Source organism: Suillus discolor, assembly GCF_016758755.1.
Source record: "Suillus discolor strain FC423 chromosome Unknown F5147scaffold_6, whole genome shotgun sequence".
NCBI lineage: Eukaryota > Fungi > Basidiomycota > Agaricomycetes > Boletales > Suillaceae > Suillus > Suillus discolor.
The window spans coordinates 583,513-611,389 of record NW_024541253.1 but is presented as its reverse complement, the minus strand read 5'-3'; the positions used below and the strand labels follow the sequence as shown (position 1 = coordinate 611,389).

The window sequence follows — 27,877 nt, the reverse complement described above, 5'->3', positions numbered from 1 at the left end:
CGCCATTATATTCGGTTTTTGCCAAGAATTAGCACCGTTGACAAGACCTCGGATACCGCCAATAATATCCTTAGAAAGTTCTTCATATCGTTGTACATAAAGTTATAGGCAAATAATCCTCAAATACGTCAACGACAGGTAAAGAAAAACGTTGCGCCGCGATAACAGATCCAGAAGTATAAATTAATGTTGAGACCAGTTAATTGAGTTGATGTCGATGCCCTCCTGCACCATCTCCCACAACGGGCTGAAGGAGACGATCAGCACAGCAAAAGCACTGAAATGTGGGTGAGATCGTACCTCATATCACGAAGTCTGGTAACGACGCGAACGATGTGATTTATCACGAAATCAATTTCCGCTTCCGTGGTGAAACGACCGATGCCAAAGCGTAAGGACGAATGTGCCATATCTTCTGCCGCTCCTAGGTGACTGTCAGGTACTACAAGTCCACGCATGAAAAAAAAACATACCAAGAGCACGAAGAACGTATGAAGGTTCTAGAGACGCGGATGTACAAGCACTACCAGAAGACAAAGCGATATCCTGCGACGAACACCATGATAATTTCTCTCATCAGATATGTGCCACTACGCTTACCTTCAAGGCCATGAGAAGACTTTCGCCTTCAACATACGAAAACGAAAGGTTTACACATCCCGGGTATCCATTGACATCACCATTTCGAACCACATGCTCAACTTGGGAATTGATGCCCTGGATTAACCTATCCGACAACTGCTTGATCCGTGCGTGATCCCTCTGGAATATGTATCAGATTCGGAACGAGAGGTGGAATGATAGACAAGAACTTGATCAGTACCCCTGCACAGGAATCATCACCAAGCTAGCGGCTCATACGGCCGTAAGCCTAGAGCATCACGCCACTTGATTCAAGTGCCACTTCAAACGCATGTGCGGATTTCATCATGGGTTATGCGAAGAACAAGATACTCACTGCCATCTCTAGCTTGGCTATGCGTGCTGCTTCGCCCATGCCAACCGCCAGCGCTGTGGGCAGGGTACCGCTACGCAGCCCACGCTCTTGTCCTCCTCCACTCAAGATCGGTTCCAATCGCACGCGTGGTCGCCGGCGGACATAAGCAGCTCCTACTCCCTTTGGACCATAGATTTTATGCCCTGAGATGCTCATCAGGTCAATGTTGGCTTCATTAACATCGATAGGTATTTTTCCCACGGCTTGCGCCGCGTCGGTGTGAAGGTGTACGCCACGATGCTTTCGCACAATGGCACCAATTTCCTTCATTGGCTGGATGACACCGGTCTCGTTGTTTACTGTCATGATAGAAACGAGGGAAGTGTCGGGGCGGATGGCGGCCTCAAGAGTCTCGAGGTTGACTACGCCATTAGATTCGACAGGAAGATAGGTTATTTCAAAGCCTTCTTCGCTGATTTTCCTGCAAGAATCCAGGACACACTTGTGCTCCTGCAGTGACGATCAGCGTTGATCATAGAACCAAGCGGCTCAGCCCACCGTTTGTGTCGTGATAACGTGTCTTTTCTTGTCTTTATTGAACCGTGCGACACCCTTAATGGCCATGTTGTTGGTCTCGGTAGCACCAGAAGTGAAGACGATGTCCTTGGCCTCGGCTCCAACGAGGTCCGCTACATGCTGGAAGATGTTACAGGGACGTTTTTACGCACGTAAACCCAGCAGACTTACCTTGCGTGCAACCTCAATAGCCTGCTCTGCTTCCCATCCATATGCATGAGTTCGACTATGTGGATTACCGTACTGGTCTGTTAGGTACGGTAGCATAGCATCGAGAACACGCGGGTCTACTGGAGTGGTGGCCTGGACCTTGTCAATACACCGAATAGTATCTAATTGCATGGCCATACCTGCATATCGAGGTATATAGGGCGAGTCTTTTGTGTCACGCTGTTATCACGATTGGGAACCTCGAGCTTGAAATGTATGTCTTCGACGATGCGTGCACGGTCTGCACCAGAGGGTTGCACGAAACCTCTGCGAGCGCAGAGAGCAGCCCGTCCTATGGAGTTTCTGAATGTAGCTTTTCCTATTACATTGGGGGTGACTCTGGACAACATCCTGAGTGCAAACTTCTGTCGTCAATCAGATAGGAGAACCTGAATAGGAAGGAGGACAAGAAGCCAACAAGGAACTAGTCGCAATGTTCGCTGTTGTGAAAGGCGAAGACCAAGCGAGCACATGAATCGAATTGTCAGCAAGCCTAATGAGGTCACGTGCAAGAATTCCTTACATAATACGGAGCCTGATCTCAGTGTGAGTGAGTTACATAAAGTTTTTTTAAAGTTTTAACACCACCGCACGGTGAGTCGGTGACTTGCAATTGGCAACAAGCTACCAAGTCGCTTATATCGAAACTTTCAAGACGATGCCATCAAATGGAGCCATCATTACGGACCAACGTTTGTCTACAGATTCGGCCTATTACGAGGCAATCTAACAATTAGGCTATGTCTCATGTTCTATCTATACAATATCCGAGACATGCGCTCACCAGTGGGATCGTCGGACCGGCGCCCTAAACGACACAATCATCGTGGTGACACGGCTTGACACAGTTAGACGTGCACTTCTCGGCCGGTGACCGCATAATGGCCGTCGCTCATACTCCACTAGGTCATCAGTTCTCGCAGCCTATGTAATTCGTACTGAGCATCTTTTCAAGTTCCATTGTTGGATTCATACCACAATCCCACGTCTTTGCAAGCGATCTGCGTCTGCCATCCCATGGCTCAATATTCAATTCTTATCTTTGAAATGTGCATATGGCCATTTCACACTGTCACCGGGCGACCGTTCGCATTCCCCATCAACTGGCTAACATGGATCTTCTCTACCACTGCTGGCACTGCCAGTGACATTCACGATGCTCCCGATGGGAATGACATTAAACCCACTAGAGGCGACACTTTCACTTGGATGAGATGCGGGTGAATCTTCTCCAGAAAAACTAGCTTGAATAGACTATTCTTAAGAAACTACATAATTGGTTGCCCAGCTGCAAGATGATTGTCTCTGTCTATATCCTTCTGAGAGTGTTACTATTCAAAAATTAGCTCAAGTATTGCTGGGGTTCATAGCCAAAACCTTTTGATTGCGTGACATGGTTCCATTAACGACGAGACCCGAAAGTGAGCAGCAGGTTAGGAAAGGATACAGTTCAATCACGTCCCACGTGTCATTAGCTGTTGTGACAAGCACGCATGTTGTAGATGAGTATAAGACTAACAAAATTCAGAGACTTCCCCCAAAAATCTGTAGATCTGAACACTTATTTTGAGCGTGTATGATTTTGGTATCTTGTTGAATTGAGTCTTCATGGAAAACAGAGGATACAAAAAAAATGCCAAAATACTTCGGTATTTAAATAACATGATCATTTCTTCCTTCCCGACGAAGGTGGGGGAGGTAATAGCGGTACCCCTCCCCCTGAGTTACCAGTACTTTGGGTGGAGGAACCTAGCAAACTGGTCCCGGGTGTTGATAATTTACTAGCTTTTCCCGGAATAGATATGGAAAACGTTTGGCCTTCCTTCAAAGAGTAGTCCTTCTTTGGACCTACAGGAACATGAGAAGGAGTTTCATCATCGGGGCTAGGAGGGTTCAAAGCAACTTTGAAACGCCTAGAAATGGGCGTGCTGTAAGTGAGTGGGAGAAATTTCAGCGTTTGTTAGACGCACTTAGTGTAATCTTGCAATGCAACGTCTAAGGGAATATGTTAAGATAGCAAGCAGACCACAAAAAGAGCGCTCACTGAAATCAAAGCTATCTGTTCGTTCAGCGAATCCCATCCCAATATAAGCCTTCTTGCCAGTATCCTCTACCCTGATTACAAAATATCGGGATGAATCAAGGACAGATTCCACGCATGGTTTAAGAGCGTCATAAGGTGCGCGGGCAAATACTAACTCTGCATCAGAAGGCTACAGTATTGATTGTTCATATTGGAACGTACATTCCCCTGTAGTTGCGTCAACCATCTACTTATACACGGTGAGAAGCTGACAATGCTTACCCGTCTGAGCATCTTCAAACATCAGCGCCGCACCACTCGACTTCTCGACGATGCGCAGTCTGCCTTTCCATAACGGTTGTGCAAGATCTCCCCAGTCGTTAGCACGATGTCCCTCGTTGACCTTCAGATGGGGGATCTTGTAGACTACGTGTGCTGATGAAAGACTTGCTTGTGAGGTTCGCGCAACTTGGACCTACCTGATATTTCTCTTGCAATATATAAGATTGATTCAACCTCCTCGTCGAGTACATCCATGTTTGTAACACTACAGAAGGAACAGCTTTCTTCCTTCTATTAGGTCTGCCTAATGGCGGTACGGGAGACTATGTACGTTTCACAGCCAGTAGTAAGTACTACAGATTGCTTAGTAAGCAAGTCCAAGTTGTTCGGAATAAGTATTAGCATTAAGATATCAACAATCTTGCAGCTAAAGCTAAGTTCTCAATATATGGCTCAAGCACCACCCACACCTCCTCCCATGAGCGCAACAGAGCTTCGTGACGAAGCTCGAGATTCCATCATTGCTTCCTCGACGGGATCCTCTGATCCCACCACATCACCTAATAGCTCAGGCAGCCTGGAACCTTCCCCACAATTCTCCGCTGTCCAAGATATATACCAGCAAGTTTTTCCCCAGTTATCTGATCTGGCAGAGCAAAGGAACTTCATTGGCATCACTAATATCGCTGAACATCATGACTTAAATGTGAGCACCTCTTGAGATACCCCTCATATACATATCGGCATCTCGATAATGCCCTGTATCAGGGTTCAAATGACAAAAGTCACTCCAGACTGCTTTTGATTTCCCCCTTGGTCCTGTCTTATATGGTGCTGGATGACTTGTATGTAAGACCCCTCCCCTGACTGTACTCCTTTGTGACACTTGTTCTAGAACACCTGCTCAACATGCCCTTGCACGGTTACCTGAAAATGTGTCCTCGCATCCCCTGTCACATGCACTCGCAGCACTCTTAGCATCCGCTTTAGAACGAAAGTATGAAAATACTTACGCCCGGGCTCAAGAACTGTTCAAGATGTCGCAGCAAAGTGACTTCCCAGATCCAAGGCTGGGAAAAACTGTTGGTCTGCTGGTTAACGACTTCCTTGGTATGTGCACATTTAACCAGAGTTTCATTGTATCGAATTTGTCATTAGATGCGTTCCGCAAGAACACCTTCACGCTTGTTTCGCGAGCATTCGCGTGCCTCCATGTTACGGAAGCTCAGAAATTACTTGGACTGGGACAAAAGGAGGTACTTGCCAGTAAGCTCAATGGGCAACCGCATACTATTCTTGCTGAACTGCTGTTCTTTTCTGAAGTTGCAAACAACAACCACTGGCAGTTCGACGCCACCACTGGTATATTGCGACCCTCTAATGCTTCTCTTCCTGCTCTCGTTGCTACGAAACCTGGTATGTGACAAAGCCGTTTATACAGATTCATACTTAGGGATGTCTTTAGTACTACCGTCCTCAGTGATGACGTTCGATCTCGTTGTGAACAGTGTTACAACCTCAGAAGTATGTTGATGTCAATATATGTTTTTGTCAACCTCCACAATGTAATCATACGACGCGGTATGCTCCCGTACATCCAGAGTGATACCGTCCCAGTGTAGTCGAATGCGGGACTGAACGAGGCTTCTAGGACTACCATATTCCTCCAATATCTGCTAGGTATGTAGAATCAAGAAAAGTCTTGACATTAAGTGAACCTGACTAACTAAGTTGGACTGAGTGAACTCTCCCGGGGGGTCTGTTCAATGCAGAGCGTAGTAATATGCAGTCCTCAAGGTCTCACATACCGAAAGGGGAGTGGAAGGTGTCGAAGCACAGGATAAGATGAGTGTCGAGGCGTGAGACGCTTGAGGTAGAGTCGTGAAGACGTAATATCTTGTCGTTGCCATTGCAGTAACCAGGCTAAGTGATTGCTCGGAGGAACTTCCAAGAAACGACGCTTGTGGAGAAAAGGCACTAGGAATAAACTCGTGTCACAATCCTTCAGGCCGAATAAGGTTAATTTCACCTTGCCTTTGATGTCACGCTTCATCCGAAGCATGTTTTTGAAGTTTGAACATTCCGTAAAGTCGCTAGGGACGGGCACTTTACTGGGTATCGCAGGGTTGGAGCCTACCCTGCCTGGTTGGTCCACGTCCAACATCACGGGATCCACATAGCTATCAATTTTGAGACCAGTTTTCTTGCGGACTTTGTGCCAATCGCGCTCTTTTGCACGCAATTCTTTATGGGCCTGCTGGAAGAGCTGCGAAAATACTTCATTCCACACCGTCAAACTGAATAGGTAACTGGACATACCTTGAGCCTTTCTGCAATAAAAGATCTTACCCTATGTAGTTCTCCGTGGGCAAGAGAAGCACGGGAATGAGTTGTCTTCGACAGATTTTTCCTGACCACGGGAACACCAAATATGAAGCCAGATCCGATCCATCTCGGGATAACGTGCAGAGGCCTTGAATTGGGAGGCCACGGAGGTGTGTCGCCCATAGCCATGGAAAAAAACCGAGTTACTGGAGACAGGCCGGTGCCGTATACAACACCACCGAAAGACGCGATGTAGCACACAATGAATGTGTCTGCGCTGAGACGTTGGAGGACAAGGCAATATTTGCTAATATCGGGAGCGCTGTCGTTAAGAATGCGCATGTATCGCCGTTCTATTGGTGTCAGTGGAAAGTTGTCACGATCCAAGAATTCGTAGAAGGCAGCCGTGATTCCACCGCCACCATCGATGTGAGCGATTTCGCCTGGTTCAAAGGAGCACTGGGCCTTCTTCTTTTCCTCTCGGCTGAGGCCGCTCAAGTCAGATGCGCTCTTAGTTCGCATCGCGACATCGAACTCATATGCCCAACGAAGTCGATCCCATCGTAGACCAACTCCAAGCATGTACTGAGAGTAAAGCTGAGCCTAACAATTAGAAAGAAAAAGTACACGTGAATGAAACGACACGCATAGCACGGTGATAACGTACCAAGCCACCGCAAATGATTCCTTGAACTGCAGTGCAGAAGGGTAGTTCACTAAAATGAGACCTCAGGCTGGTGAAGAATTTGTTATTACGGAAGTATGATACTACGAAAAGTTGTACATATATAGCACAGTTTTGTTACAAAATAGCTATGTTACAAAGATCATGTACACTAACACAACAATTGTCCCTACTATGTAGGCCTAACCAATCAAAGTACCATGGTATGAATGAGCACCGTAAGACGGAGTGTGTCTTCATTACGATTGCGTGAGTCGCCTCAGCTCATGCTTCCAGGCCTTTGAAAATGCTGTGCAGTGAGCAAATTTACAGTCTAGCAACAAACACGAGACACATGCCTTATGGCGCAACGTCCGGAAATCTTCTATAGTGACGATATGTACCATGTACCGGGATAATTTATGAAGCTCCCGGTCAGCTTGAGCCTGCTCTGAATGAGCATTCTTGAAGGCATGGATTTTTAGTCCTTCGTTTGGATTCAAGGCAAAATTCCGACTCTACGACAGCATTAAAGATGATAAAGACAGGCTACACCTTCCTCTTACCAGGTCATCCACGTGAATAGTGTTCTTCGCCGAACTAAAGAGGGAAGTTGGAGCATGCTCGATTGTCCAAATCAGAATGTACTGACAACTGGGGAAAGTGATTCCAAATAATTTGCAGTGCCTTGACATGGTGTGCATATGGTTGGCCGTTTCGTTCTGTAAAGACAGTAAACATGCAAGTTTTGTCGAGGACTGCGCATCTTCAATCAGCTATGCGGGTGTTAAAGTTGGATAGTCACGGTCGTACCAAATGAAATCTGGAGTTGATGTCAGCCGTAACTTGCCACTATGAAAGCACAAATAAAACCTGATAATTCCTGGTAGATCCAACCATGCCAAGTTCTACGAGCTTCGCCTCAAGCCATATCCAGCTAGTTTGAGACCTGGCTGGGTGTGAGAGGTGGCGTTCACGAGGTGAGTGAATCTTACCAGATGCAGATGTCATAGTAAGGGTATATGGCCTCTAGAAATTCATGCAGGCCAGGCCTCGCACATTCCGCAGGAGGCAATGAGCCAGACGTTAGTGGTTTGGTGTCCAAAATAGCTGCATGAGATTTACTCTCGGGAAGTAAAAACACTCGAGAAAGATTGGCTTACTGTAATCAATGTCCAGCACAAGTAAACGCTTTCCATCTCGCAAAGGATGAATGATATTAATCTGAAGTTTCTCGGTTGCCTCTTTGACTTTGCGAATGTTTCGCTGGTCATTTTTATATGTCGCAGCGGCAGCAGGGTTGTCAGTGAAGTCTACATCAAGATCATTGACAACGTCAGGAAGGAATTCCAACTCTGACTGTATGTTAGTACAGGCATCAAAGATTTGAAAGATCGCGGGCTCACTTGAAGGGTCTTTGATCTCGTCACCTTCAGGGGTCCCTATAAGTGTAAATGATTTTCCTGCAATTCGTAGATCTGCGCTACAATCATGTGGTTCAGAGAAAAAATCGTGCAAGAAATTGCAAACACTGACATTCTCTCTTGATCTGGGGGTAGTTTTCCTTTTACTAAACCTAAAATTTTCTGCCTCTCTGGTGGAACCTTCGTCAAACTCATCAGCGAAGTCTTGAGGTCATACACTCTAGACGGAGTTAGTACTGAGAATCCATGGTTCGCAGCAATTCGGTTCCGCAGCTTACCTATCTGATCCAAGGAGATCTACCTTGTACTCGCGTCCGGACCATTTGAAGGTGAGTGGAATCTTCATTTCAGGAATTATTTCATCCTTCAAGTTGTGCATTCGAGTAAGTGCCACCAATCATATTAGCTTAGACCAAGCGTACCTCTAGCACGGTGGCCATATTTGCACTGCCTAAGTTGATATAAACGCGATTTTGAGTCAAATGTCGCGTGGCCTGCGGAAGCGCGTACGTACTCTCAGGTGGTAGGCCAGCCAAAGGACGAAGTCTTAGGTTGTGGCGAAGTCTAAAAGTGCGGAAGTATTTGTCCCAGTCAACCGGATCTAATGAACAACTACACCGGGTACCGGAGCCAAATTAGACCAGATGTACACGAGTCATGTTCAGGACTTGCACTCTACTTCTGTCCAAGCACAGATCACCCAGTCACCAACTGCTAGAGTGAGTTTATCACCGCGGCTTGTTGTGATTCACATTAATTATCGACGTGTGGATACATAGCAGAACACATTATACTGGCAGTAAAGTATCGCTTTCCCAGAGGAGTTTCTCAGTCACGACTCTGAGTCTCTTCTCTAACTCCTCAACCAAGATGACGAACAGTGCTAGTGAAACTCCAAAGCTTACAGAGCCCCGTCTTTCAGCAAGTCTCGTCCTGGTCAACAGTCACAACGAAGTACTTCTTGTTCAGCGCAACCCACAGGCTAATTCATTCGCTGGCCAACACGTAAGCAGAATCACTCTTCTGTAGTCCCCGTTCAAAGGCATCTGGAATTGGAGGTTTTTCCTGGCGGAAATTTTGACGCCAAGCAGGATACGTCCTTAGAATGGACTGCTATCAGAGAAACTTTCGAAGAAGCGGGGCTACTGCTGGCTTTGTCGGATACTCCGAGCACATTACTCGATATCGACTTCACTCAGGCTAGAAAAGATGTCCATGGAGGACAAACGACGTTCTCGACGTTTCTTACAAACAACAACCTAAGAGCCGACTTAGGCGCTTTGCTGCCGTTTACTACATGGGTGACACCACCGGCAGCAGCCAGGTAAACAGGATCCTTGTCCCTTGTCCTTTAACTGTATCTAACATCTAATCAGACGATTCCGCACAGAGTTCTTTATCGCATTCCTTGAGGATTCTACATCGGATGGGCTACATTCAGGTAGACAAGAACACCTTCCGACTCCTGATGGTGGACAAGAAGTCATTCAAGCGCGATTTTTGCGTCCAGAATCGGCAATAGAGGACTACAGGAATGGGAAAATTGGCCTTCTCCCACCCCAGTACTACATTCTGGAAACGCTTCGCCTCATCCTTACTGGATCGTCCAATACCGAGAGCCAGAGAAATACAGTTCAGATGTTGTCTAGAGCTGCATTCGGACGGATGGTGATCAACCCAAAGTTTCTCCGTGTCAATAACGGAGTGAATCAAGCTTTCGTCTACGAGGGCGATGAATTGAGAGGTGGTCCAAAGGGTCGGCTACACCGTATGGTAGTGGGACGGGTAGGCACGGTACGGCATCACATTCTCGTATTTTTGGGCTTGCGTTGGTCTAATTGCTCAAATAGCCATTCTCTCAGATGAATTTGCAGCGCAACTTTGACTTGTTCACTCAATGCCCGGTCGAAGTTGATATACCCAAACTTTAAGGATTTCATGTTGGCATACCCTCACGACTGTCACATCAGTCAGTTCAATCATTCACATTTTCTGATACCGAGAACAATGCGATTGGTGTATTTAAAGAAAGTAATTTGGGCTACAGTGGCGTTTAGTGGGGAAAACAACAGAGTAAGGGCTACAATGTATGACATGTAAAGCAATCTAGATAAAAGAGAAAAATAAACACAACAGAACCCGAAATTCATTATGCACCTGGAGACCTGGAGATGAAAATAATAACACGAATCCAGTATCCGGGAGACCACATCAACTTTCATACGGGGGTTCTAAACATTGAATGCCTGATAATCGTACGCGACACTTTGACCCCAAAAAGATGGGGTGCAAGCGCCAATAGGCGCATCGCCAGTGCTGCCGAGCATAATGGCATTGACGTCAGATGCGTCAGCGGCCTGCCAATCGGCATATGATGAATCATCAGGGTTTGGGTTCCCGCTATACAAGAATGACTTATAACGGGCTTGCATTTCAGCAATCAGCGCTGACTGGGCCAAGTCAGGGTTAAGAGCAGTGCCAAACTAGTACAAAACATGAGTTGTGAAAAATGGAACATAGCAAGTGTTTACTTACAACTATCTCAATATCATCTTGATGACAAATAACGCCCGGTTCGGTGCAGAAAGAGACAGCGGAGTTGCTGGGGTAGCTAGCACCAACGGAGTACAATCCCACATATGCAGTGCCACCATTAGAAACCCAATTTCGCGCAAAAGTCCACGTTGCACATCTCCAGATCGAATCTGTGGCGAGCACTTGGAGCTGAGGACGGTAGTCATCATTTTGAGTAGTCCCAACGGCATAGCTTTGCGAGCCCATGAGAGCCTCATAGCGTGCCTCGCCGAACGAGGCGTTGACAATAGCAACGTACTCAGCTTCGGGCATGGAATTAGGAAATGAACCGTAAATCGCATAGCCTCCTTCGTCAGGAACATTAGAAAGCAAGATGGGCTTGGAAACCCGGGGGAATGGTGAAGTTGAGTCCAAGGTCGAGGTGATAAAGGTGCCGTCATTCACAACACGCATTGGCTCCGATTGAGTTGCGGCTGGGATGATGTAAACAGAGCTGTTGTATTGCCAAAGACCAGCACCATTGACGATATCATTCGCGGTTAAAGCATTTAGACATGCCAAGTCGGTTGCAGTACAATCAAGATTTGACACGAAATACTGCTGGAGTTGGACCTGATCAGATGATGACAGGAAGCCATAGTCCTGACGCAGTAATGAGTCTCACGTTCCTACCAGTGACGTGCATACCACTTACCATAGGGTCAGACTGCAAAATCGCAGATTGAAATAGTGACTGTGCAGAAGGCACAGCAAGAAGGGCACGAATCAAATTTGCACCACTGCTTTGACCGGCTAGAGTGATCTTGCTCGGGTCACCGCCGAAGCTAGAAAGCACAGTCGCCAAAAATTTGAGAGCATTTACAGCATCTCCCAGACCAAGATTGGTCTGATTGTTGGGAGCAACGAAGCCAAGCTTAAAGGAATCATGCGAGTTGACAGTGACATGGATTGCTTACAGTGAAAGCACTTACAGCTCCCAGGCGGTACTGAATGACCGCAACGATCGAGTCAGTGGCAAGTGCCAGTGCAGATCCATCTAGACCGGGATCTGTGGCGGAACCGACCATAAAAGAACCTCCATGAACCCTACCAGAATATATGACGGTCACCATCGCCGAAAAAATGATCGTTGTACGTACCACATCAAAGTGGGTACACAGCTGTCTGCGTGTAAGGTGGTAGGAACATAGAGAATCATCGACATGCAATCCTCGGTGAATGTGGAGGTATTCGCATATGGCTGCGGGCACGTAAGCGGCAGCGCTGAGACATTTGTAGAACCATTGCTATCGATGTAGTGTATATCATGTGATCGGCAGCAAATGAGAGGTGATGTAATTAACATACGGGAGTGCCCATGTAGTCACCATAGCGGATGGGGACCAGCGTTCTGCGGAAGCATACTTCGCAGCAAACCTGTTAACACCCGAGACATCGACTGTACCCTGTGCGACGCCCAGGGGGGTATTGACGGATATTGCAGTTGACCCGGCTCGTAGGCAAAGTTTTTGAGCCAATTTCGCGTGGACGAGATGGCAAAACCAACTTTTGGAGTCTAGCGACGGATGTGGTAGTCCCGAACTTGAGAACTCTCGCGAGACAGGGGATGCATGTGATAGTGACGTGAGCAGCGGTGACAAAAGGATGCAGGTGATTGTAAACAATACCATGCTTTTAGTCTAGGGACAAAATGAATGAATTCATGATTCAGAGAACGGACGAAATTGACCCAAACGTAGAGATTCCCGACACTGTTGCTGGAGAGGGAAGTCAACTTCAACGAACCGCTTTAAATACAGAATCCAGCTTGTCGATGGCCGTTCCTGCGAGACGACAGGCCGCGGCAGGTGAGAATGACCGTGACAAGCTAAGTATCCCAAGTACGCAAGGTGGTAAGGAACGACTGGTTGGCGACAAGAAAATATATAGACGCTTGCGGCCCATCCATGATGTAAGTTACTTCGGAAGACGAGATTTACATCCGTATGGAACAATGCCCCGAACAGAATAGGCAACATGACTTCAGGCAAGCGCGTTGGTATTATTTTGCCATGGGGTCCTTGTTCCCAAAAACGTAAATGGTATATGTAAACCGAATTGCTTGGACCTTCTTCGGTTCTGTGACTAGTATGAAGTCCAGCATTTAAACCTTATGTAAAACTCACGAAGCACAAATCTACATAAGCCACATCACTTAATCCCTTTCATCTCGCGAAATAGTCCGTAAAAGTGAATGTAGTGAAGAACCTAAGTGGCAGAGCCTGTATCGCAGAGTGCCTCGCAACCGCAAGCTCATCGAGCCCCATAATCCTTTGACAGATGGGCCTTTGTGGTACAAGGTTGTCCTAGAAAAATCAGACATATTCTGAGAATCCAACGAACTTTTTTGAGTGGCGACGGTCACGCAAATATAAGAGTTAACGTTGATCACGGACCTTGCGCTATGCAAAACCACGCGCAGCTGCCACGCAACCGAGCGTCAGAGGACCTATCAGCAGTGTTCCACAACGACTTTGTTCCTAAATTTTGTTTGCGCTGTGTAGATGATAGAAGAAACCATCAATCTCCGAAACAAACACAGTATTTTATTTTGGAGGAGGATCATCGCTGCCTCAACTGACTCGGAGCCAGGGCCCAGGAGGGGCAGGGAAAAAATACAAGGAGTGCACCGGTTTAGCGCGTGCGTGCGGCAATAATGAATTTAGAATACAAACACAGTTCAACGTTCAACGTTCAATGAGCAAGTGAGGTGGCGAATTGGAATTAGCACCGTTGTTTTTGTTTCAGCATAAACTGGGCAGAGCTCTGTCGCGTAGACTGGCACGACATACTAGGGGGAAGTTTGGTCCACGTGGTATAATTCCCTTTTTGTTTCCAGTGCAAGGGCGATCACGTGCTACGGAGAGTTTCATGGCGTCCTCCACTCTACCAACAGCGTCAAGTGCTTTGCCCGTGAAAATGTAGGCTTTTAGTCACCATGAACGGCCTATAAAATCAATAACAGAGCTCGCTTCTACAGACTCACGGTAGGCTCTGCAGTAGGGTCCATACAGCGACCTTTTTCTGAAAATTAAAGCCATCGACGCTGAAGCATGGTAAATTTGACTGTGTGCTCTGCATCAGGCGACTTCTTTGGTCCCTTGAAAGAGCCAGGGGCTTTGCAGGATGGAACAGATGAAACCGAGCAACTTCTGAATGGTGATATTGAAGGCAGGTACACAGTCTCATAAGTGCTATACTTTGTCTTAACCCATTCCTCAGTCCCTCTGAAATGTTACATCATGCAAGGAGAGAACCCCCTACCTGATTCTGTGATAGAAAAATACGCCAAGACTAGTGGAGAGCTATGCAAGGATGTATTTTTACTGAGTGAGTTTTGTCTTACATCACACTTTTTTGTCGTATGAGTTTGAGTTTGACCGAGTTGCCAGATAAATCAGGGATTATGACGACCGCTCATGGTCTTCGGATAGCTTGCCTAGGTGGCATCTACAACCCAGGCATCTACACCACCGCTGAAGCCCCTCCTGTGCAGTGTTTGTTCCTATTTTTCTCAAGGTAAGCGCTAATCATCATATTCTAGGGGTTTGCATCCCCTTTCTTCTCCACCCACACCGTCGAACGCCTCCTCTCCAACACTCTCGTCAAATCATCCTCAAAATCCCAATCCAAGAACCAAACGTATAGCTCCCTTACCTCCATCCTTAACGCCTCTTCTTCCTCGCAGCTTGTCGACATCCTCATCACAAATGACTGGCCTGCATGCATCACACAGCACTCCTCAGCGCCTTTACCTTCTCCAGAGCTCGCATCTGAGGGCGCCACACCACTGGATGAGGTAATTAGGAAGGTCAAACCCAGATATCATTTTGCTGCCTTGGGTGGCCGGCCGCCACAGTTTTGGGAGCGGGAACCTTTCGTGTGGGATGATGAAGCAGGAAGGGTTTCCAGGTTCGTAAGTCTAGGTGCATTTGGTGCCGAAAGCTACGGGTGGCAAGAAGCCAAGGGTACGTTGGAACTTCCGTCGTGATACCAAATCATTGAAACTATGTTCGCAAACAGTGGTTTTACGCATTTTCAATCACCCCACCTTCGCCGTCAAACCCCGCTCCAGCCCGCCCCACAAACGCCACCAAAAACCCTTTTACTGAATTAGCTCCCCGACCCCCAAAGCGGACGCTCGAAACATTCGAAACAACAGAGAATTTCATATGGGGAAACGTTCCCCAGCACGGCAAGCGTCCACGAACAAGTGAGCACTCAACCTTATTCAGCACACTTCATCTAATCAAAGTAGACGCACCACAAGGTGAGGAAGGCAAACCACCACCAGGGTACAAATGTCGGAGGTGTGAATCCACTGAGGTTCTCCTCCCCTACCTTACCACAATTTGCGCTAAGCTCCTGTAAACAGCATTTCATCACCTCTTGCCCCGAACGCCAGAAACCTCCCGAAGGATACGTGTGCCGTATCTGTAATACGCCTGGGCATCTTGTACGTGACTGCCCTACGCGCCATGCTGTGGGCGATACAGGTGGGCGAAAACCACGCCCGGGGTATGTGTGCCGCGCGTGTGCCAGCGAGGAGCATTACATTGAAGACTGCCCGGTTGCAAATGCAGGGCAGCGCGGTGGGGAGCGGAGAGGGAAGAGAGATCAGATCAAGGAGATCGGACGTGAGCATAATTGTTTGAATGTGATTCGTGATACTTATGGCCTACAGCCGACGAATGCTGGTTCTGCCTATCTAATCCCAACCTCGCGTACGCACTCTTTCGTTACCTCCCTGTTGCCTGTTAATCCATGCTCGTACAGAAAACATCTCATAGTCTCCATCGGAAATGAATGTTATGTGACGCTTCCAAAGGGTCAAATTATTCCTACGCAATCCAACGCCGACGGAAATAATAGCAGCATTAGTACTGTCCCGGGTGGAGGCCACGTCCTCATCGTACCTATTGCGCACCACCCAACGTACAACACCATCCCCGCTGACATCGCACCTCCAATTCTAGAGGAGACTGATAAGTACGTGATCAGTGTCCTCTTTCCTCATCTACCGACTCTGGAATCTGACAACTACTCCATAGATATAAGTCTTCTCTCCGTGCTCTCTACGCCGCCCACAACGCAAGCGCCGTATTCTTCGAAGTCGGACGTCTGAGCACAAAAGGAGGGCATGCACATGTACAAGCCGTCCCTGTGCCTATCTCGCTCGCGGGGAAGGTGGAACAAGCGTTCAAGTCTCAGGGAATCAATTTCGATGGCACATTGGAAGATTGTCAAAGTTCAGGACTACCAGGCGGGAGGGGTAGGAGCTATTTCAGAGTGGACTTGCCTGATGGGAGGTCGTTGGTCCATCTGATCGAGGATCATGCACCGTTTGGGGTGCAGTTTGGCAGGTGAGCGGGCTGTGGTGATTTCCTTGTCCTCTTTCTTGTCTTTGGTATATCGTTTTGCCGCGGGAATGGAGTTGGACTCACGCGTTGCTTGTTCTTGTTCCCGTTTCTGTTGCCTATCTCCGTCGTCGTGGATCATGCTCTTGTATTTTTGCAATCGCTAATGGAACTCTGGTATTATTTACAGGCAAGTTTTAACCGACATACTAGGTATTCCTGATAGGGTGGACTGGAAGGCATGTATGCTTCCCGAGGAGGAGGATAAAGCAGATGTAAAGGCATTCAAGGCTGCGTTCGCGTCTTTTGACCCGTCGATGTAATCAACGTTCATTGCGATTACGCTTGTAGGGTACTGGTTATGACACCTTGTGCTTCATGCTGCCCTGGTCATCAATCGAAGCCATACATCAAGATATTGTTTTATTGATCCCTGATCTGGCCAGCAAGTCGGCTGAGCTATGACCTGCACACTGCACAAGTGCTTTGCAAGGCCGTCTGTTGGTTGCAAATACTATCCTCAACGGTGTCGGCCTATGGCAGATCGACAGCTTTGTTCTCACCACCCAAATACGACTGAGGGATCTACGTGTTGCCCATGATGGCTTCCCCCACGTCTCAAGCCCATAGTACATGTCATTTTCTGACCTGCCTCCGTATACATCCGTACAAGTCTAAACATCGGTCGACGCTATATACAGAGCTAGCCTACTGAGGATGATACAAACAAACCGGCATCTTTCATAATTAATATACTGTCCAAACCATTTACCATTTCTATTCTCAGTCATCTATGACGATTCCAATACCAGCCGGCGTACGACCACCATGGGGAGGGGGGGGACAGTCAATCACGGTTTAGACGTTGATTTCAGAACTGCTCTCCAAGCTCTTCTTATAGCTGTGTCCCATCTTCTTGGTGCCCCCCAGTCTTGCAGCAGCAACCACCCGACCGATGGCATCGAGACCTGTGTGCCAGGCTGACGTCAGCATCCATGGATAATATAGAAGGATAAAAGTAATAAGAACGCAAGACACCCTCTCAGAAGTAAGCAGACGGGAGAACAGAGGAACCAAGTGCGATATTAAAAGTGACAGCAAACTCACCCTTGTCCAAATCCTTCATAGGCGGCCCAAACGACAACCGCACGTAGTGATGACACGGGCTGTTGAACAAGTTCCTACGGTGTGCCGGGTTGATATCGAAGAAGATACCCGGAATAACGATCGTTTGCTCTTTCAGGAGCTCTTCAAAGAAGGTCTGACACATTGAGAAGAATCAGCGTTTGTTCTTTCCCCTCCGTCCTCCCGTGGTTCAAAGACAGGGGAGGCGAGGATCATTACTCACCAAACCATTGTTAAGCGGAGGAGGTAACTTCTCTAAGTTCAACCAGACGTAAAACGTCGCTTGGGGAGGAACTTCCACGTCCAAATGAAGTGCATGCAAGCGCTTCAGCACGTGGTCCCGCTTGGCTTTGAAGTGTCTTTGAAGGGCCACCTATTTCATGTCAGCTTATTTCTTTGCTACATCTAATAATTGGCCCACCTTCTCTATCTTGACACGTGACGGCTCAAGGAGTGGGAGGGCTGCAAGTTGCATGCTGCACAAGGGTTCAATGAACGTTGGAGAGATGAGGGAACGGGATGGCACTCACGGATGATTCGCACCCCCATCAAGGAATGAACCCGATTGTGAAAGTGCGGTGATGAGGTTCTTGGGCCCAATGACCCAGCAGACACGCCAACCTGGTAGACGCCAGTTCTACCAGCATTGTATGAATTAAGCTTAAGGGAGAATGCACAGTGAAGGTGTGTCAAAAACGCACCTTGGTCAACCCGTCTATGATAACTACAGAATCACTATTTACATCCTCGACATATTCGGCAGAGGAGATACTCTTTCCGATATCTTTCTCATTGTCGGGGTAGATGTACCAGGAGTAGAACTGCAAGATTTTAACCGTCAGCGTTAAGTGAGAGGTGGCTAAAGGGAAGGGACATACCTCATCAAGAATGATCGTTGTGTTCTCCCGGCTGAGCGAAACGAGCTCTTTGAGATCTTTGCCACTTTGATCATCAAGTATCAGATATGAAAAAGTGGAGAAAGATAAGGGAAACACGCACGCAATAACTTGCCCCGTCGGATTCCTCGGGTTCGAGGCAATGACGACAGCAAGGCCTTGAGTAAGGATATCTTTCTGTTAGCACGATCAATCAGTGTGGGTTTATGCGAGTTTCGTTAGAAACAAACCTTGGTTTGTTCGATATCAAGGCGGTATTTATGCTATGTAACGGAATCCATTCAGTAAGTTGTGGTATACATCTTATGGGGTATGTGTACCTTGGGATCCAATCTGATTTAATCCAAGAATTCAGTCGGTTTAATATAGGTCAGGGAGGATGAAAACACGCACGCAGTGGGAACAGGTACGAGTCGCTTAAATGCACTTAGGACTTGGTCGTAGGCGGTATAGTCTGGAACCTGGTATGACTATATGCGCGAAATTTGGTGAGCAGACAAGGAAGCTAGAGAAGCGACTCGTACACAATAAACGTCGCCAATGACAGCTGCGACACGGGAAAGCCCCGCACGTCCACCGGGCACGATGCACACATTCTCGTATGTGTACTGACTTGCTTTGCCCTTACGGTAAGTATCGTTGTAGAGGTGAGCTACTGCTTCACGAAGTTCTGGTTGTACAATCGGTTCAGCGCTGATCGCGTTCACGGACTAAGAAAGATTGACCTTTGACACCCGTTGTGGGTGCATACTCCAAAGAATCCACAGGCAAGGGAATATTCTCTGGGCGGGGGGGAGCATTGGGGATAGGGCCTACCTCTGGGGCACCCTGACCCAAGTTTGCCCATTCGTGAGAATTAGCATAGTTGAAACCGTTCGCTATAGCGCGATCTGAACAGTAGATAACACCGGTGCTGCCAGGGTGCTCGATACCAGGAACGGTTTCTTCATCCTAAATGACGGGTCAAGTCACGTGATGTAAAGGAAGGGAAAAACCTACAGGGTTGATAGTCTGAGGAAGGCCTAGGGCGGGTTTGGGCTGATGTCCAACTTGTTGACGGAATATCTGGGAAAGAATTAGGTGACAAGGATATATGAGATCTTGGGAGATTTAAGTACTTGATGAGCTTCGGATTCTTTCTCATGATGGAAGATTTTCATAACACCATGGACCTGATTAGAGATAGTTTTGGAAGAAGGGAGACGGGGGAGGTGGAGGTGAACGTGCATGGATGAGACGGTTAGAGATAGGGAAGGGAAGAATGAAAGTCGGTGAACTTACGACGTCTCTTAAGGATGGAGTGCCGCTACGTGAAGGGTAGGCACTGTTGGGTCTAGTTGGGGGTTTGGACATGCTTCTAGCGTAATAGAAACAGAGAAAGGGCAGAGGGCAGGTTTATATGGGAACCAATGGCAGAATAATTATGGATGGTTCAAGACGTCTGGCAGGTTCTTAATATATGTAATATTATTCACTGCTTTTGGGGCTCTGCTGGCATGCCAATATCAGCGGAATCAAAGAAAGATTTGATATCCTGTGCCAACTCCAATAATAACTGATGCGTGCCTATCCAAACATAGCCAGAGAGGCCCCACTGAGCTACCGCATCGTGGCCCTATCTATCGCTTACACTGTCGCAGAGAGTCCCCTTGTCGGCTAGCCCATCAACTGCCGATTGAGTCACGGCCAGGACAAGTGATTGCTGTACTCGAACGCCAGTGGATATTGTTCAACGCAGTTAAACTTTGCATGGAGCGTCATGAACGATCGTGTCGAGGCCCAGCTGCAGGAGCCTGGCTGCCTATACTAGCGCTCATCGATGTCATCCGATAACCCAAGTTCACGAGGCAATCTGACGCAACAATGATTCATGTATTCAAGCTCCGACGCTAGACCATGCTGTATTGAACCCACCGTTAACGTTGACCATCAATCATATAACAAGAGCATTAACATTGTGAAACCTGTGAGGTGTAGCGTTCAATGGTATGCAGCAATCACCAGTACAGTTGACCGGCCGACCCGGAAAATACCGCCATGCAGCGTCGGATCTTACTATCAAGCCTAGCCTTGTGATTGATATACATTTTTCTTCCTTCTTGAACCCAGATATCAGCCTAGAAAAAAGATTCCCTCCTCAGTCTCATACACCCACCTTAGCTACGCTTTGACTCTCCACTAAGTGACTCACCGTCAACCTTCAGTATGTCGTCAACGCCTTCTAATAAATTTTTACCGAGCCCAAAGACCGTTGCTGTACGTGTTTTCTATCCCAATATACCCTGTAATACTGACTTCTCATCGTTTCAGATTGTAGGATGTCCGTTTAGGTGAGCATTCCAATATCGGCTGCTACTCGGGTGTCGGTAATCTTACGGCACCGCCGGCTATAGCGGTGGTCAGGTCTGTTCTCTCAATTTTCTTTTTTGAATCACCTACTCACTCTCTTTTCTCTCAGTCAAAGCTTGGCGTAGACAAAGGTCCTATCCACCTCGTCCAGGCAGGGCTCATTAACGAGATCGAAGAACTCGGATGGCGCGTCGTTTTTGACGGGCACCACCAATTTGAAGATATTTCTACCCCACCCGATGGCATCCAAGTTAATGGCACAAGTGACGCCGCTGTTAATACGGCATTAGACGCATCCATCGCGAGATTGAGAAGCCCTCTGCTCGTTGCACAGGTCTGCGAGAGTGTTGCATCTGCCGTGCAGGCTCATGCAGAGATGGGACACCTCCCCGTCACCCTCGGCGGAGACCATTCCCTAGCCATGGGCACTATCTCCGGAACCCTAAGGTGAGCCCGTTTACATGAGTTGCTACCATTGTTGTGACATTCTACCCACAGAGCATATGACCAAGCTTGTGTCATCTGGATAGATGCTCACGCGGATATCAATACCATCCACTCTACCGACAGCGGAAACATCCACGGCATGCCCCTCTCCTTTCTCCTCAAGCTCAACCCCCCTGCTCCGTCCCCAGACTCAGTCCTTGCAAAGTTCGACTGGGTCTCTCACCTCCCTGCTGAGCGTCTCGTCTACATCGGATTACGGGACGTGGACAGGGGCGAAAAGGAGATCTTGAAGAAACACAGCATCAAGGCGTTTAGCATGCATGAGGTTGATCGGTAAGTTTGGAATCCGGTGGAGAGTAGGGCGCTTACGCTGATTGTATTTCACCTAGCTATGGCATTGGCAAGGTGGTCGAAATGGCTCTCGACCATGTGAACCCACAAAGAGACCGTCCTATTCACCTGAGCTTTGATGTCGACGCGCTCGACCCAAGCGTTGCGCCTAGCACGGGGACACCGGTGAGTATCTCAGTATCCTGGCACGTACTTTTTGAGTCAGCCGTGCCTTCTGAGCGCTTTGGTGACTTAGCGCGTGCTGAGAATGAAAAGAACAACTTTTGCTTATTGAAGATGCGAGAATGTGCACGAAAATGCTCCCTGCATCTTGGCCCTGAAGGGGCGCTTAGAAAATACGCCACCTATGAAATAAACGTATATTGGCTTGTGCAGACGCTTTGTAGTGCGCATGCCTCTTGGAAACATAGGTGTTTTGATCCATGGCAGGAATGTCCAAGCCCACGGCGGGTAGATATTGTATTTCTAAACAAATTAATTTCAAGTCAAATTAAATGTCTTAATGAGCAGAACTAACCGAAATCCTGCAGGTGCGCGGTGGGCTCACCTTCCGTGAAGGACACTACATCTGCGAGGCGATTCACCAAACTGGGTTACTCGTCGCGTTCGACTTGATGGTACGTGTCCTGACCTACATCTTTGTTCCCATTGACTTGATCTGATTTGATCTATCGCACGCAGGAGGTCAACCCCACGCTTGCAGATGCTGAGAGTGTACGCCAGACCGTGACGGTGGGGTGCTCATTGGTCCGTTCTGCTTTGGGTAAGTCGTCCATCTGTTGCCGCGTTTGTTGTCAGCGCGGTTGTCCCATATTCTTGAATGGGGATGCACGACCGCCGTGCACTTTCGAGCATCCACAGGGACTACCTACAATGTGGATTATCAATGATGCTCATTATCTATTCGTCACACAGGCGAAACCCTTCTGTGAATTGCAAGCGTCGTAAACTAATCTCGATGTGACGATGTGATATGATCTAATGGCAGTGAGTCACATCCACTTCTTGAATGCACAGTTCGGTAACAGTGAAGTAAGGTGTTGGATGTAGATTCGATCTCCGCGCAGACTGTGGACTGGCAATCAGAGACACGTGCTCGTTCACGTGCCACATCGTTGGACGTGATATCCCCTATTTGTATCGTTAACCATGCGACTCCTGTCTGATCTGTTCGTGTTGATAGATTTTTTCAATCAAATTATCGAGCATGCAATGTCCCATGTCAATAGCTGTCGGCAGCATCTGAGGAAAACGACGAGTCCTTGCGCACGAAGAAATTCCATGAACAGGCAGCTAAAGACGAAATCGAATCTGAAATTCTGATGCGGCGCGTCGCGTTCAATGTTGTTAAGAAGAAAAATGAGTTGCTGCATATATCTCCTAAGCTATTTGGAACTTCGGAGGACGACAATCCAACCAATTGAGTTTTCCACAGTCGTGCAGTGAAATATCCGGGTACACTGCGTGTCGTGTTATTGCCCGTTGGAAAAAAATATATGGTCTGTGGATGGACTCCTTTTGTATACCTCGCTTTGCTGGGGCGACACGCTGTGGTCCACAAAATGAAAGGGGAAGGTACGCCTCAGTTGCTTTAAATGTTTAAAGCGGAAACTCAACAGTTTAAAAACTGAGTACTTGTGTTTCTTCTCTCTTCCTCACTACTCTCTTCCAGATACTGCACTTCGCTATCTAACTTGTATACTTACTCTCATCCAATTTGCTTCTCTACTACTACGCGCTAGGACCTACCGCCACCGAAACACTCTCCCTCCGTCAACATGAACGGCAACAACTCTTCATCTTCCACGGGACATGCACCTTCCGGCCTGAATGGCACTTTCAACGCGTCAACTCAACAGCCGCAGGTCCAGCTTCAAGGAGGCCAACCGCCTTTCTCATTGCAGCAGCAGCCTCAACTCGTATTCAATCCACACCAGCCTCAGCCCCAGCCCCAGCCTCAGCCCTCCCATCCACCAACGTACCCTTCGAATGCGCCTGCCCTGCAAAACCAGAATGTCCCTGGGCCGTCTCTTTATGCACTGAACGAAATCGCCAAAGAGACTGCGGGGCTCGCCGGGAAAGGACCTCCAGGTCTGCCTCCGATGTGGAACGCCGGATATGCTCCTCCCCCGCCCATCCCCTACAATCCTCAAGGTCCCATGTATCAGTGGCCAGGGTACGGCTACCACGCACCCGCACCAAATTATTATGGTGGCTACCCCGGACCTCAAGCTCATGGTGCAGCGCCTGCTGCAGCACCTTATCACGGTGCCCCAATGCAAGCCCCCCCTGCTCCTGCAGCGCAGGTCCCGCCTCACCAGCAGGTGAAGGTGATGTCAGATGCTGCGCCAATGCCACAAGTACCATCTGTAGGCCCAGTGGGGGGAAGTTCTACGGGTTTGAAGAGGAAGGCGGTTGATGAGGATGACATGACCGAAGGCACGAGAGAAAAACGTCAACGTCCTCAGGGCAATCCAGATTTTGTGAGTCAATTTTATTTATCTGGTCTTCACCATCCGGCTGACAGCTGTTTCATCAGGAACTCGTGCCGCCGGGTACAGATGGGAAAGAGAGGTGGAAATGTCTTAAAAACGCATGCAGAAGCTGTCGTCCGATGCTGGAGGCCAGCGTTCATAAACATGTAACGGAGACGGTCTCGCATACTGGATCAAATTTTAAGTATGTGTGCGAAGCATGTGGCACCGGGTGAGTACTCCTCTTATTTCAAATATGACCATGGGCTGAGATGTTTATTCTTATAGTTTCAACCGCCAGGATGCGTTGAAAAGGCATCAACGCTCTCAACAGTGCACCAGAAATAGGGAGAAGACTCTGGCTCAAGCAAACTCTCAAGCGCTTGGGAACAACACTTTCGCATCTTCCTCAGGCCCTGCATCGAGCTCGGCGACCCAACAATCCTTGCCCCCGTCTGTGGCCCCACCGCATGTTATTCAGGCCGTTGGGAATAGCATATCTCGCGCTGCGTCCTCCGTCGCAATGTCTCAGCAACAATTCGCCATCAAAGTCCAAGGACCTGCATCGGGCTCCGCGAACCAACAATCCCTGCCCTCGCATGTTGCCCCACCACATGCTATTCAAGCCGCTGCGAATAGCACGTTTGGCGCTACGGCCCCCTTCGCGATGTCTCATCAGCAATTCACCTTGAAAGCACGAGGACCTGCATCGAGCTCGGTGAGTCAACAATTCAGTCTGCAGGCCACACGAACTGACGCAAGGTCGATGATCCAGCATGTCCCAACCTGGCCTGCGTTCTCGCAGGGAGTTCCATCTCTCCCCAAGATGCAATCCAACATTCCGAAACCCTCATTTAAACCGACCACTGTGCAGCAGCCGGCTGTCGCACCCCCGTTGCAGGCCTTCCAGGGTACCCCGAACCAGACTTCTACTCCCCTCCCATCTGCACCTAAACCACAACCCGCGCAGCCGTCATCTGGCCATGCTATACCAATCGTCGCGAGTGATTTCTCATTGTCAATTTTCAAGCAGACCGCTGCTCCCCCCCAACCTCCTTTGCCGCCATCGTCTCTTCCCCCGTCTGAGGATGTAAACGATGATGATGATGATGATGATGATGATGATTCATCCGGTTTATTCTCAGAACCATCCTCTCCCACACCGTCCAATGATGCATTTGACCCTTCCACGTACCTGTTCTCCGCACCACCGTCTCCTTCTCTTGGCTGAGAAAGTGATGGATGCTCCTGGCCCTTAATGTAAATGCAATCGGGCCTCCCTTGACCCCATTCGATGTTTCTGTTTTCAATATTCCTTTTTCTGATTATCTATTGGATGTCGAGCGATCGCTCTTGGACTGCCTTGTGTTTTTGTTCAGTCTCATTATCGTAGACTTCACATATCTTCACATGACATCTTACTTGTTTATATCCCTTTTCTCATTGCAGCAGCCTGCATCATTTATTCCTCATTTATTTTGGAATAGACACGAGTACCTATACCAATTGGAAGTATACCCTATGTAACAATACTATAGTCTTGATGACACACAACGGGCCACCGTCTGAACAAATGACTCGAAGGAAATCTAATCTCGACCGCAAAGAAAATTGCCAGGCGGACGTTCAACCCATTTTATGCTAGACCTGACTGTACGAAACATACATGCGTTTTCCCCGAAGCGATTACCACAAGCTAATTTTTTTCTTATTGGAATACATGAACCCGGTCTGAGTTACATAACCCGCCGCGGCGACTTTGATCAAGGTTCTGCCTCAGTGAGGCCCTACCTTGCACATTACAAACTAAAACATATACAAATTCAATGTGATACAATGCTGTCAGATTCGGAGATATCGCTCATCTCAAAATCTTATGCACGCCTGTCATGATTGCTCAAACACGGTATTGTCCAGGCTAGGGACGATTGAACCACTGTCTACTACTGTCCGAAAGCAGCCTGGAGTACCACTGAGGTATCATGAGGATTTGAACTGCTCATTGAACTCCCTTCCTATCAGCATCCTCCTTATCTCTTGCGTCCCGGCACCCACCGCATACAACCTAGAATCGCGTAAAATGCGACCCATAGGATAATCTAGTTTAAATGTAAGTAGCAGCCATCACGAAATCACAGATAATTCAAACCATTGATGTATCCGTTACCGCCGAGGCATTGCATGCCTTCCAGTGCGACCTCTATAGCTTTCTCGGTAGAGTAGAGGATGGCACCAGCGCAGTCCTAGCGGTATAAAATAAGGAACCACCAGCGTTTGGATTCCCGGTCTTACTTACTCGACGACTGATCTGACCACGGTCACAAGCTCTTGCAACAGCATAGACATACGCGCGGCTGGCATTAATACTTGTATACATATCAGCAATCTTGCCTGGAAGATCTTCATCAGTCGCTGTGTCGATCATGGAGCCTGGTCAACCTACCTTGCATTAATTGGAATGTTCCCACAGGTTGTCCAAACTGCTTGCGATCGTGGACATATTCTACTGCATAATCGAATGCAGCTTGCGCCAAACTTCAGGAAGTAATGTTGAGTAAACGGTCCCAAGCGTTTGATAAAATAACCCTACCCCAAGGGACCGCCACTCAGGACAAGACGTTCAAGGTCAAGCCCAGACATTAAGACCCCCGCGCCTTTGTTAACCTGGCCAAGGACGTTCTCTTATGAGTAGCAAGAGTTGATGAGTTTTCCTTAATTGAGTGCATAAAAACAAACCTTCTGGGACTTTGCAGTTATCGAAGACAAGTTCGCAAGTATCACTGCCTCTCATGCCGAATTTATCGAGCTTCTGATGCGTGGAAAAGCCTTCGAACGTGTTCTCGATAATGAATGCGGTTATGCCTTTGGAACCTCTCTCAGGAGCGGTCTTGGCGTAAACGACTAGTGTTGATGCTGTCGGTCCATTGGTAATCCTGCGGGACTGTTAGAACAATTCATGGACGATACGATTGAATTATCACCAGAACTTGTTCCCATTCAGCTTCCAACCACCGTCTATTTTATCTGCCCTCAAACTCATGCTGACTACATCACTCCTAGTTCACTGTAAGTCATGCTTTTTATGCATCGTAAGTCAATCAACTTGCCCGCTCCCAGGCTCGCTCATAGCCAAACTACCCACTTTCTTCCCAGCAATCAAGTCAGGGAGGTATTTCTGCTTTTGAGCTTCTGTGCCATGACGATGGATTTGGTTCACACAGAGGTTCGAATGCGCGCCGTACGACAGTGCAACAGAGCCAGAAGCACGGGAAAGCTCTTCCATTGCCAAAGTGTGGTAGAAGTATCCAAGGTCCAAACCACCATACTTTGACGAAACGGTGATACCAAGTAGACCCATGTCACCAAGTTTCTCCCAGACGTCCTGACAATAACACGCTTGAGTACGAGAATATCAACATTCTTTTATTAATACTAACTGAAGGGAAGTTGTTGCTCTTGTCGATTTGTGCAGCACGCGGGGCAAGCTCCCGTTCGGCAAACTCGGCTACTGCATTGCGGAACTAAGTTATACTGCTGAGCTGTAGCTGAAGGCCATGATTTCATTGGCATACCTCAGCTTGCTCTTCTGTGAGCCCTGCTATATCAACGTTGTACGTTGAGATTTGGCGCGACCTATGACTAGTGATTATGGGTCGGAGGTTGCGGTGTAGGTTGAACTTGTGTGCTGTAATAAGCCTACCGGATTTTAAGGCCAACATACTGAAAAGAGCTTCGGATTCTAGGACGAATAAGTTGGGAAGTGAAGGGGTTTTATGAGTATATCAACGCTGGTCGTCCGAAGCGGAACATAGCCGTGGGGTCGAACATAATTATACTTTCGCGTGTCTAATACTATCATCACG

General features: G+C 47.9%; 12 protein-coding genes across 12 annotated transcripts; 5 read left to right on the top strand and 7 right to left on the bottom strand.

Annotated features, from left to right (window-relative positions):
* Nucleotides 1-31: 31 nt before the first annotated feature.
* F5147DRAFT_673425 (pyridoxal phosphate-dependent transferase) lies at nt 32-2,186 on the bottom strand. Its single transcript, XM_041435730.1, has 8 exons — nt 1,864-2,186; nt 1,685-1,816; nt 1,496-1,633; nt 959-1,447; nt 601-762; nt 474-546; nt 301-424; nt 32-247 (listed from the first exon to the last, which is right to left on the bottom strand). The coding sequence occupies exons 1-8, from the start codon at nt 2,071-2,073 to the stop codon at nt 184-186; spliced, it is 1,392 nt and encodes a 463-aa protein (XP_041297656.1). The 5' UTR covers nt 2,074-2,186; the 3' UTR covers nt 32-183.
* A 1,114-nt stretch (nt 2,187-3,300) lies between these two features.
* F5147DRAFT_673420 (uncharacterized protein) lies at nt 3,301-4,380 on the bottom strand. The gene is made up of 6 exons (XM_041435729.1): nt 4,226-4,380; nt 4,029-4,172; nt 3,969-3,974; nt 3,768-3,917; nt 3,694-3,718; nt 3,301-3,636 (listed from the first exon to the last, which is right to left on the bottom strand). The coding sequence occupies exons 1-6, from the start codon at nt 4,281-4,283 to the stop codon at nt 3,390-3,392; spliced, it is 630 nt and encodes a 209-aa protein (XP_041297655.1). The 5' UTR covers nt 4,284-4,380; the 3' UTR covers nt 3,301-3,389.
* A 96-nt stretch (nt 4,381-4,476) lies between these two features.
* F5147DRAFT_567665 (uncharacterized protein) lies at nt 4,477-5,561 on the top strand (the record flags this gene model as incomplete). The annotated part of the gene is made up of 6 exons (XM_041430870.1): nt 4,477-4,734; nt 4,797-4,873; nt 4,924-5,138; nt 5,187-5,294; nt 5,352-5,444; nt 5,494-5,561. The coding sequence occupies 6 exons, from the start codon at nt 4,477-4,479 to the stop codon at nt 5,559-5,561; spliced, it is 819 nt and encodes a 272-aa protein (XP_041297654.1).
* F5147DRAFT_348748 (uncharacterized protein) lies at nt 5,487-7,079 on the bottom strand. Its single transcript, XM_041429326.1, has 5 exons — nt 7,021-7,079; nt 6,348-6,956; nt 6,063-6,294; nt 5,756-6,005; nt 5,487-5,704 (listed from the first exon to the last, which is right to left on the bottom strand). The coding sequence occupies exons 2-4, from the start codon at nt 6,933-6,935 to the stop codon at nt 5,821-5,823; spliced, it is 1,005 nt and encodes a 334-aa protein (XP_041297653.1). The 5' UTR covers nt 6,936-6,956; nt 7,021-7,079; the 3' UTR covers nt 5,487-5,704; nt 5,756-5,820.
* Nucleotides 7,080-7,085: 6 nt separating this feature from the next.
* F5147DRAFT_673406 (HAD subfamily IIID h) lies at nt 7,086-8,977 on the bottom strand. The gene is made up of 11 exons (XM_041435728.1): nt 8,864-8,977; nt 8,720-8,805; nt 8,554-8,661; nt 8,424-8,500; nt 8,181-8,372; nt 8,013-8,127; nt 7,882-7,966; nt 7,670-7,776; nt 7,584-7,617; nt 7,377-7,535; nt 7,086-7,316 (listed from the first exon to the last, which is right to left on the bottom strand). Exons 1-11 carry the CDS (start codon nt 8,879-8,881, stop codon nt 7,278-7,280), a joined length of 1,020 nt encoding a protein of 339 aa, XP_041297652.1. The 5' UTR covers nt 8,882-8,977; the 3' UTR covers nt 7,086-7,277.
* A 334-nt stretch (nt 8,978-9,311) lies between these two features.
* Nucleotides 9,312-10,372, top strand: F5147DRAFT_743151 (NUDIX domain-containing protein; the record flags this gene model as incomplete). Its single annotated transcript, XM_041439588.1, has 4 exons — nt 9,312-9,446; nt 9,500-9,765; nt 9,818-10,214; nt 10,292-10,372. 4 exons carry the CDS (start codon nt 9,312-9,314, stop codon nt 10,370-10,372), a joined length of 879 nt encoding a protein of 292 aa, XP_041297651.1.
* Nucleotides 10,373-10,672: 300 nt separating this feature from the next.
* Nucleotides 10,673-12,646, bottom strand: F5147DRAFT_568039 (Alpha/Beta hydrolase protein; the record flags this gene model as incomplete). The annotated part of the gene is made up of 6 exons (XM_041430881.1): nt 10,673-10,924; nt 10,977-11,618; nt 11,671-11,889; nt 11,948-12,062; nt 12,116-12,262; nt 12,324-12,646. 6 exons carry the CDS (start codon nt 12,644-12,646, stop codon nt 10,673-10,675), a joined length of 1,698 nt encoding a protein of 565 aa, XP_041297650.1.
* A 1,240-nt stretch (nt 12,647-13,886) lies between these two features.
* On the top strand, nt 13,887-16,695 carry F5147DRAFT_743149 (CwfJ C-terminus 1-domain-containing protein-like protein; the record flags this gene model as incomplete). The annotated part of the gene is given in 14 exon segments (XM_041439587.1): nt 13,887-13,936; nt 13,996-14,014; nt 14,053-14,071; nt 14,100-14,186; nt 14,238-14,345; nt 14,408-14,505; nt 14,560-14,941; nt 14,961-14,983; nt 15,039-15,228; nt 15,326-15,652; nt 15,700-15,739; nt 15,792-16,004; nt 16,067-16,378; nt 16,563-16,695. The coding sequence occupies 14 exon segments, from the start codon at nt 13,887-13,889 to the stop codon at nt 16,693-16,695; spliced, it is 2,001 nt and encodes a 666-aa protein (XP_041297649.1).
* A 423-nt stretch (nt 16,696-17,118) lies between these two features.
* F5147DRAFT_348309 (pyridoxal phosphate-dependent transferase) lies at nt 17,119-19,860 on the bottom strand. Its single transcript, XM_041429324.1, has 15 exons — nt 19,512-19,860; nt 19,393-19,458; nt 19,119-19,344; nt 18,918-19,063; nt 18,787-18,863; nt 18,714-18,726; nt 18,624-18,656; nt 18,497-18,570; nt 18,376-18,439; nt 18,199-18,318; nt 18,028-18,134; nt 17,919-17,973; nt 17,721-17,870; nt 17,480-17,633; nt 17,119-17,340 (listed from the first exon to the last, which is right to left on the bottom strand). Exons 1-15 carry the CDS (start codon nt 19,620-19,622, stop codon nt 17,231-17,233), a joined length of 1,506 nt encoding a protein of 501 aa, XP_041297648.1. The 5' UTR covers nt 19,623-19,860; the 3' UTR covers nt 17,119-17,230.
* A 738-nt stretch (nt 19,861-20,598) lies between these two features.
* Nucleotides 20,599-22,488, top strand: F5147DRAFT_567805 (Ureohydrolase; the record flags this gene model as incomplete). Its single annotated transcript, XM_041430876.1, has 8 exons — nt 20,599-20,649; nt 20,704-20,723; nt 20,787-20,796; nt 20,852-21,189; nt 21,241-21,522; nt 21,579-21,705; nt 22,071-22,157; nt 22,222-22,488. The coding sequence occupies 8 exons, from the start codon at nt 20,599-20,601 to the stop codon at nt 22,486-22,488; spliced, it is 1,182 nt and encodes a 393-aa protein (XP_041297647.1).
* Nucleotides 22,489-23,282: 794 nt separating this feature from the next.
* On the top strand, nt 23,283-25,536 carry F5147DRAFT_833733 (uncharacterized protein). Its single transcript, XM_041443883.1, has 4 exons — nt 23,283-24,023; nt 24,080-24,246; nt 24,303-24,732; nt 24,790-25,536. The coding sequence occupies exons 1-4, from the start codon at nt 23,319-23,321 to the stop codon at nt 25,243-25,245; spliced, it is 1,758 nt and encodes a 585-aa protein (XP_041297646.1). The 5' UTR covers nt 23,283-23,318; the 3' UTR covers nt 25,246-25,536.
* Nucleotides 25,537-25,758: 222 nt separating this feature from the next.
* F5147DRAFT_673356 (acyl-CoA dehydrogenase NM domain-like protein) lies at nt 25,759-27,872 on the bottom strand. Its single transcript, XM_041435727.1, has 10 exons — nt 27,587-27,872; nt 27,452-27,535; nt 27,122-27,396; nt 26,996-27,070; nt 26,751-26,947; nt 26,605-26,695; nt 26,458-26,549; nt 26,311-26,405; nt 26,164-26,257; nt 25,759-26,113 (listed from the first exon to the last, which is right to left on the bottom strand). The coding sequence occupies exons 1-10, from the start codon at nt 27,731-27,733 to the stop codon at nt 25,995-25,997; spliced, it is 1,269 nt and encodes a 422-aa protein (XP_041297645.1). The 5' UTR covers nt 27,734-27,872; the 3' UTR covers nt 25,759-25,994.
* Between the last annotated feature and the right edge of the window lie 5 nt (nt 27,873-27,877).

Excerpts from the sequence above, each read along its gene's own strand:
- F5147DRAFT_673425 (XM_041435730.1), bottom strand. The coding sequence starts at position 2,073 with ATGTTGTCCAGAGTCACCCCCAATGTAATAGGAAAAGCTACATTCAGA. Across the intron at positions 1,817-1,863 it reads CTATATACCTCGATATGCAG|GCCACCACTCCAGTAGACCC; the intron begins GTATGGCCATGC and ends GACAAGGTCCAG. Across the intron at positions 425-473 it reads ATACGTTCTTCGTGCTCTTG|GAGCGGCAGAAGATATGGCA; the intron begins GTATGTTTTTTT and ends ACAGTCACCTAG.
- F5147DRAFT_673420 (XM_041435729.1), bottom strand. The coding sequence starts at position 4,283 with ATGGATGTACTCGACGAGGAGGTTGAATCAATCTTATATATTGCAAGA. Across the intron at positions 3,719-3,767 it reads AACAGATAGCTTTGATTTCA|ACGTTGCATTGCAAGATTAC; the intron begins GTGAGCGCTCTT and ends ATATTCCCTTAG. Across the intron at positions 3,637-3,693 it reads GCATTGCAAGATTACACTAA|GCGTTTCAAAGTTGCTTTGA; the intron begins GTGCGTCTAACA and ends GCCCATTTCTAG.
- F5147DRAFT_348748 (XM_041429326.1), bottom strand. The coding sequence starts at position 6,935 with ATGCTTGGAGTTGGTCTACGATGGGATCGACTTCGTTGGGCATATGAG. Across the intron at positions 6,295-6,347 it reads TTATTGCAGAAAGGCTCAAG|CTCTTCCAGCAGGCCCATAA; the intron begins GTATGTCCAGTT and ends GTATTTTCGCAG. Across the intron at positions 6,006-6,062 it reads GATGAAGCGTGACATCAAAG|TGCCTTTTCTCCACAAGCGT; the intron begins GCAAGGTGAAAT and ends GTTTATTCCTAG.
- F5147DRAFT_673406 (XM_041435728.1), bottom strand. Across the intron at positions 7,967-8,012 it reads TACTATGACATCTGCATCTG|GTCTCAAACTAGCTGGATAT; the intron begins GTAAGATTCACT and ends ACACCCAGCCAG. Across the intron at positions 7,777-7,881 it reads GGAATTATCAGGTTTTATTT|GTCCTCGACAAAACTTGCAT; the intron begins GTGCTTTCATAG and ends TGAAGATGCGCA.
- F5147DRAFT_348309 (XM_041429324.1), bottom strand. The coding sequence starts at position 19,622 with ATGCACGTTCACCTCCACCTCCCCCGTCTCCCTTCTTCCAAAACTATC. Across the intron at positions 18,440-18,496 it reads CCGACGGGGCAAGTTATTGC|TGGCAAAGATCTCAAAGAGC; the intron begins GTGCGTGTTTCC and ends TGATGATCAAAG. Across the intron at positions 18,319-18,375 it reads CAACGATCATTCTTGATGAG|TTCTACTCCTGGTACATCTA; the intron begins GTATGTCCCTTC and ends AAAATCTTGCAG.
- F5147DRAFT_833733 (XM_041443883.1), top strand. The coding sequence starts at position 23,319 with ATGAACGGCAACAACTCTTCATCTTCCACGGGACATGCACCTTCCGGC. Across the intron at positions 24,024-24,079 it reads CTCAGGGCAATCCAGATTTT|GAACTCGTGCCGCCGGGTAC; the intron begins GTGAGTCAATTT and ends CTGTTTCATCAG. Across the intron at positions 24,247-24,302 it reads TGCGAAGCATGTGGCACCGG|TTTCAACCGCCAGGATGCGT; the intron begins GTGAGTACTCCT and ends TTATTCTTATAG.
- F5147DRAFT_673356 (XM_041435727.1), bottom strand. The coding sequence starts at position 27,733 with ATGTTGGCCTTAAAATCCGGTAGGCTTATTACAGCACACAAGTTCAAC. Across the intron at positions 26,696-26,750 it reads TAACTGCAAAGTCCCAGAAG|AGAACGTCCTTGGCCAGGTT; the intron begins GTTTGTTTTTAT and ends GCTACTCATAAG. Across the intron at positions 26,114-26,163 it reads CGGTAACGGATACATCAATG|ATTATCCTATGGGTCGCATT; the intron begins GTTTGAATTATC and ends CATTTAAACTAG.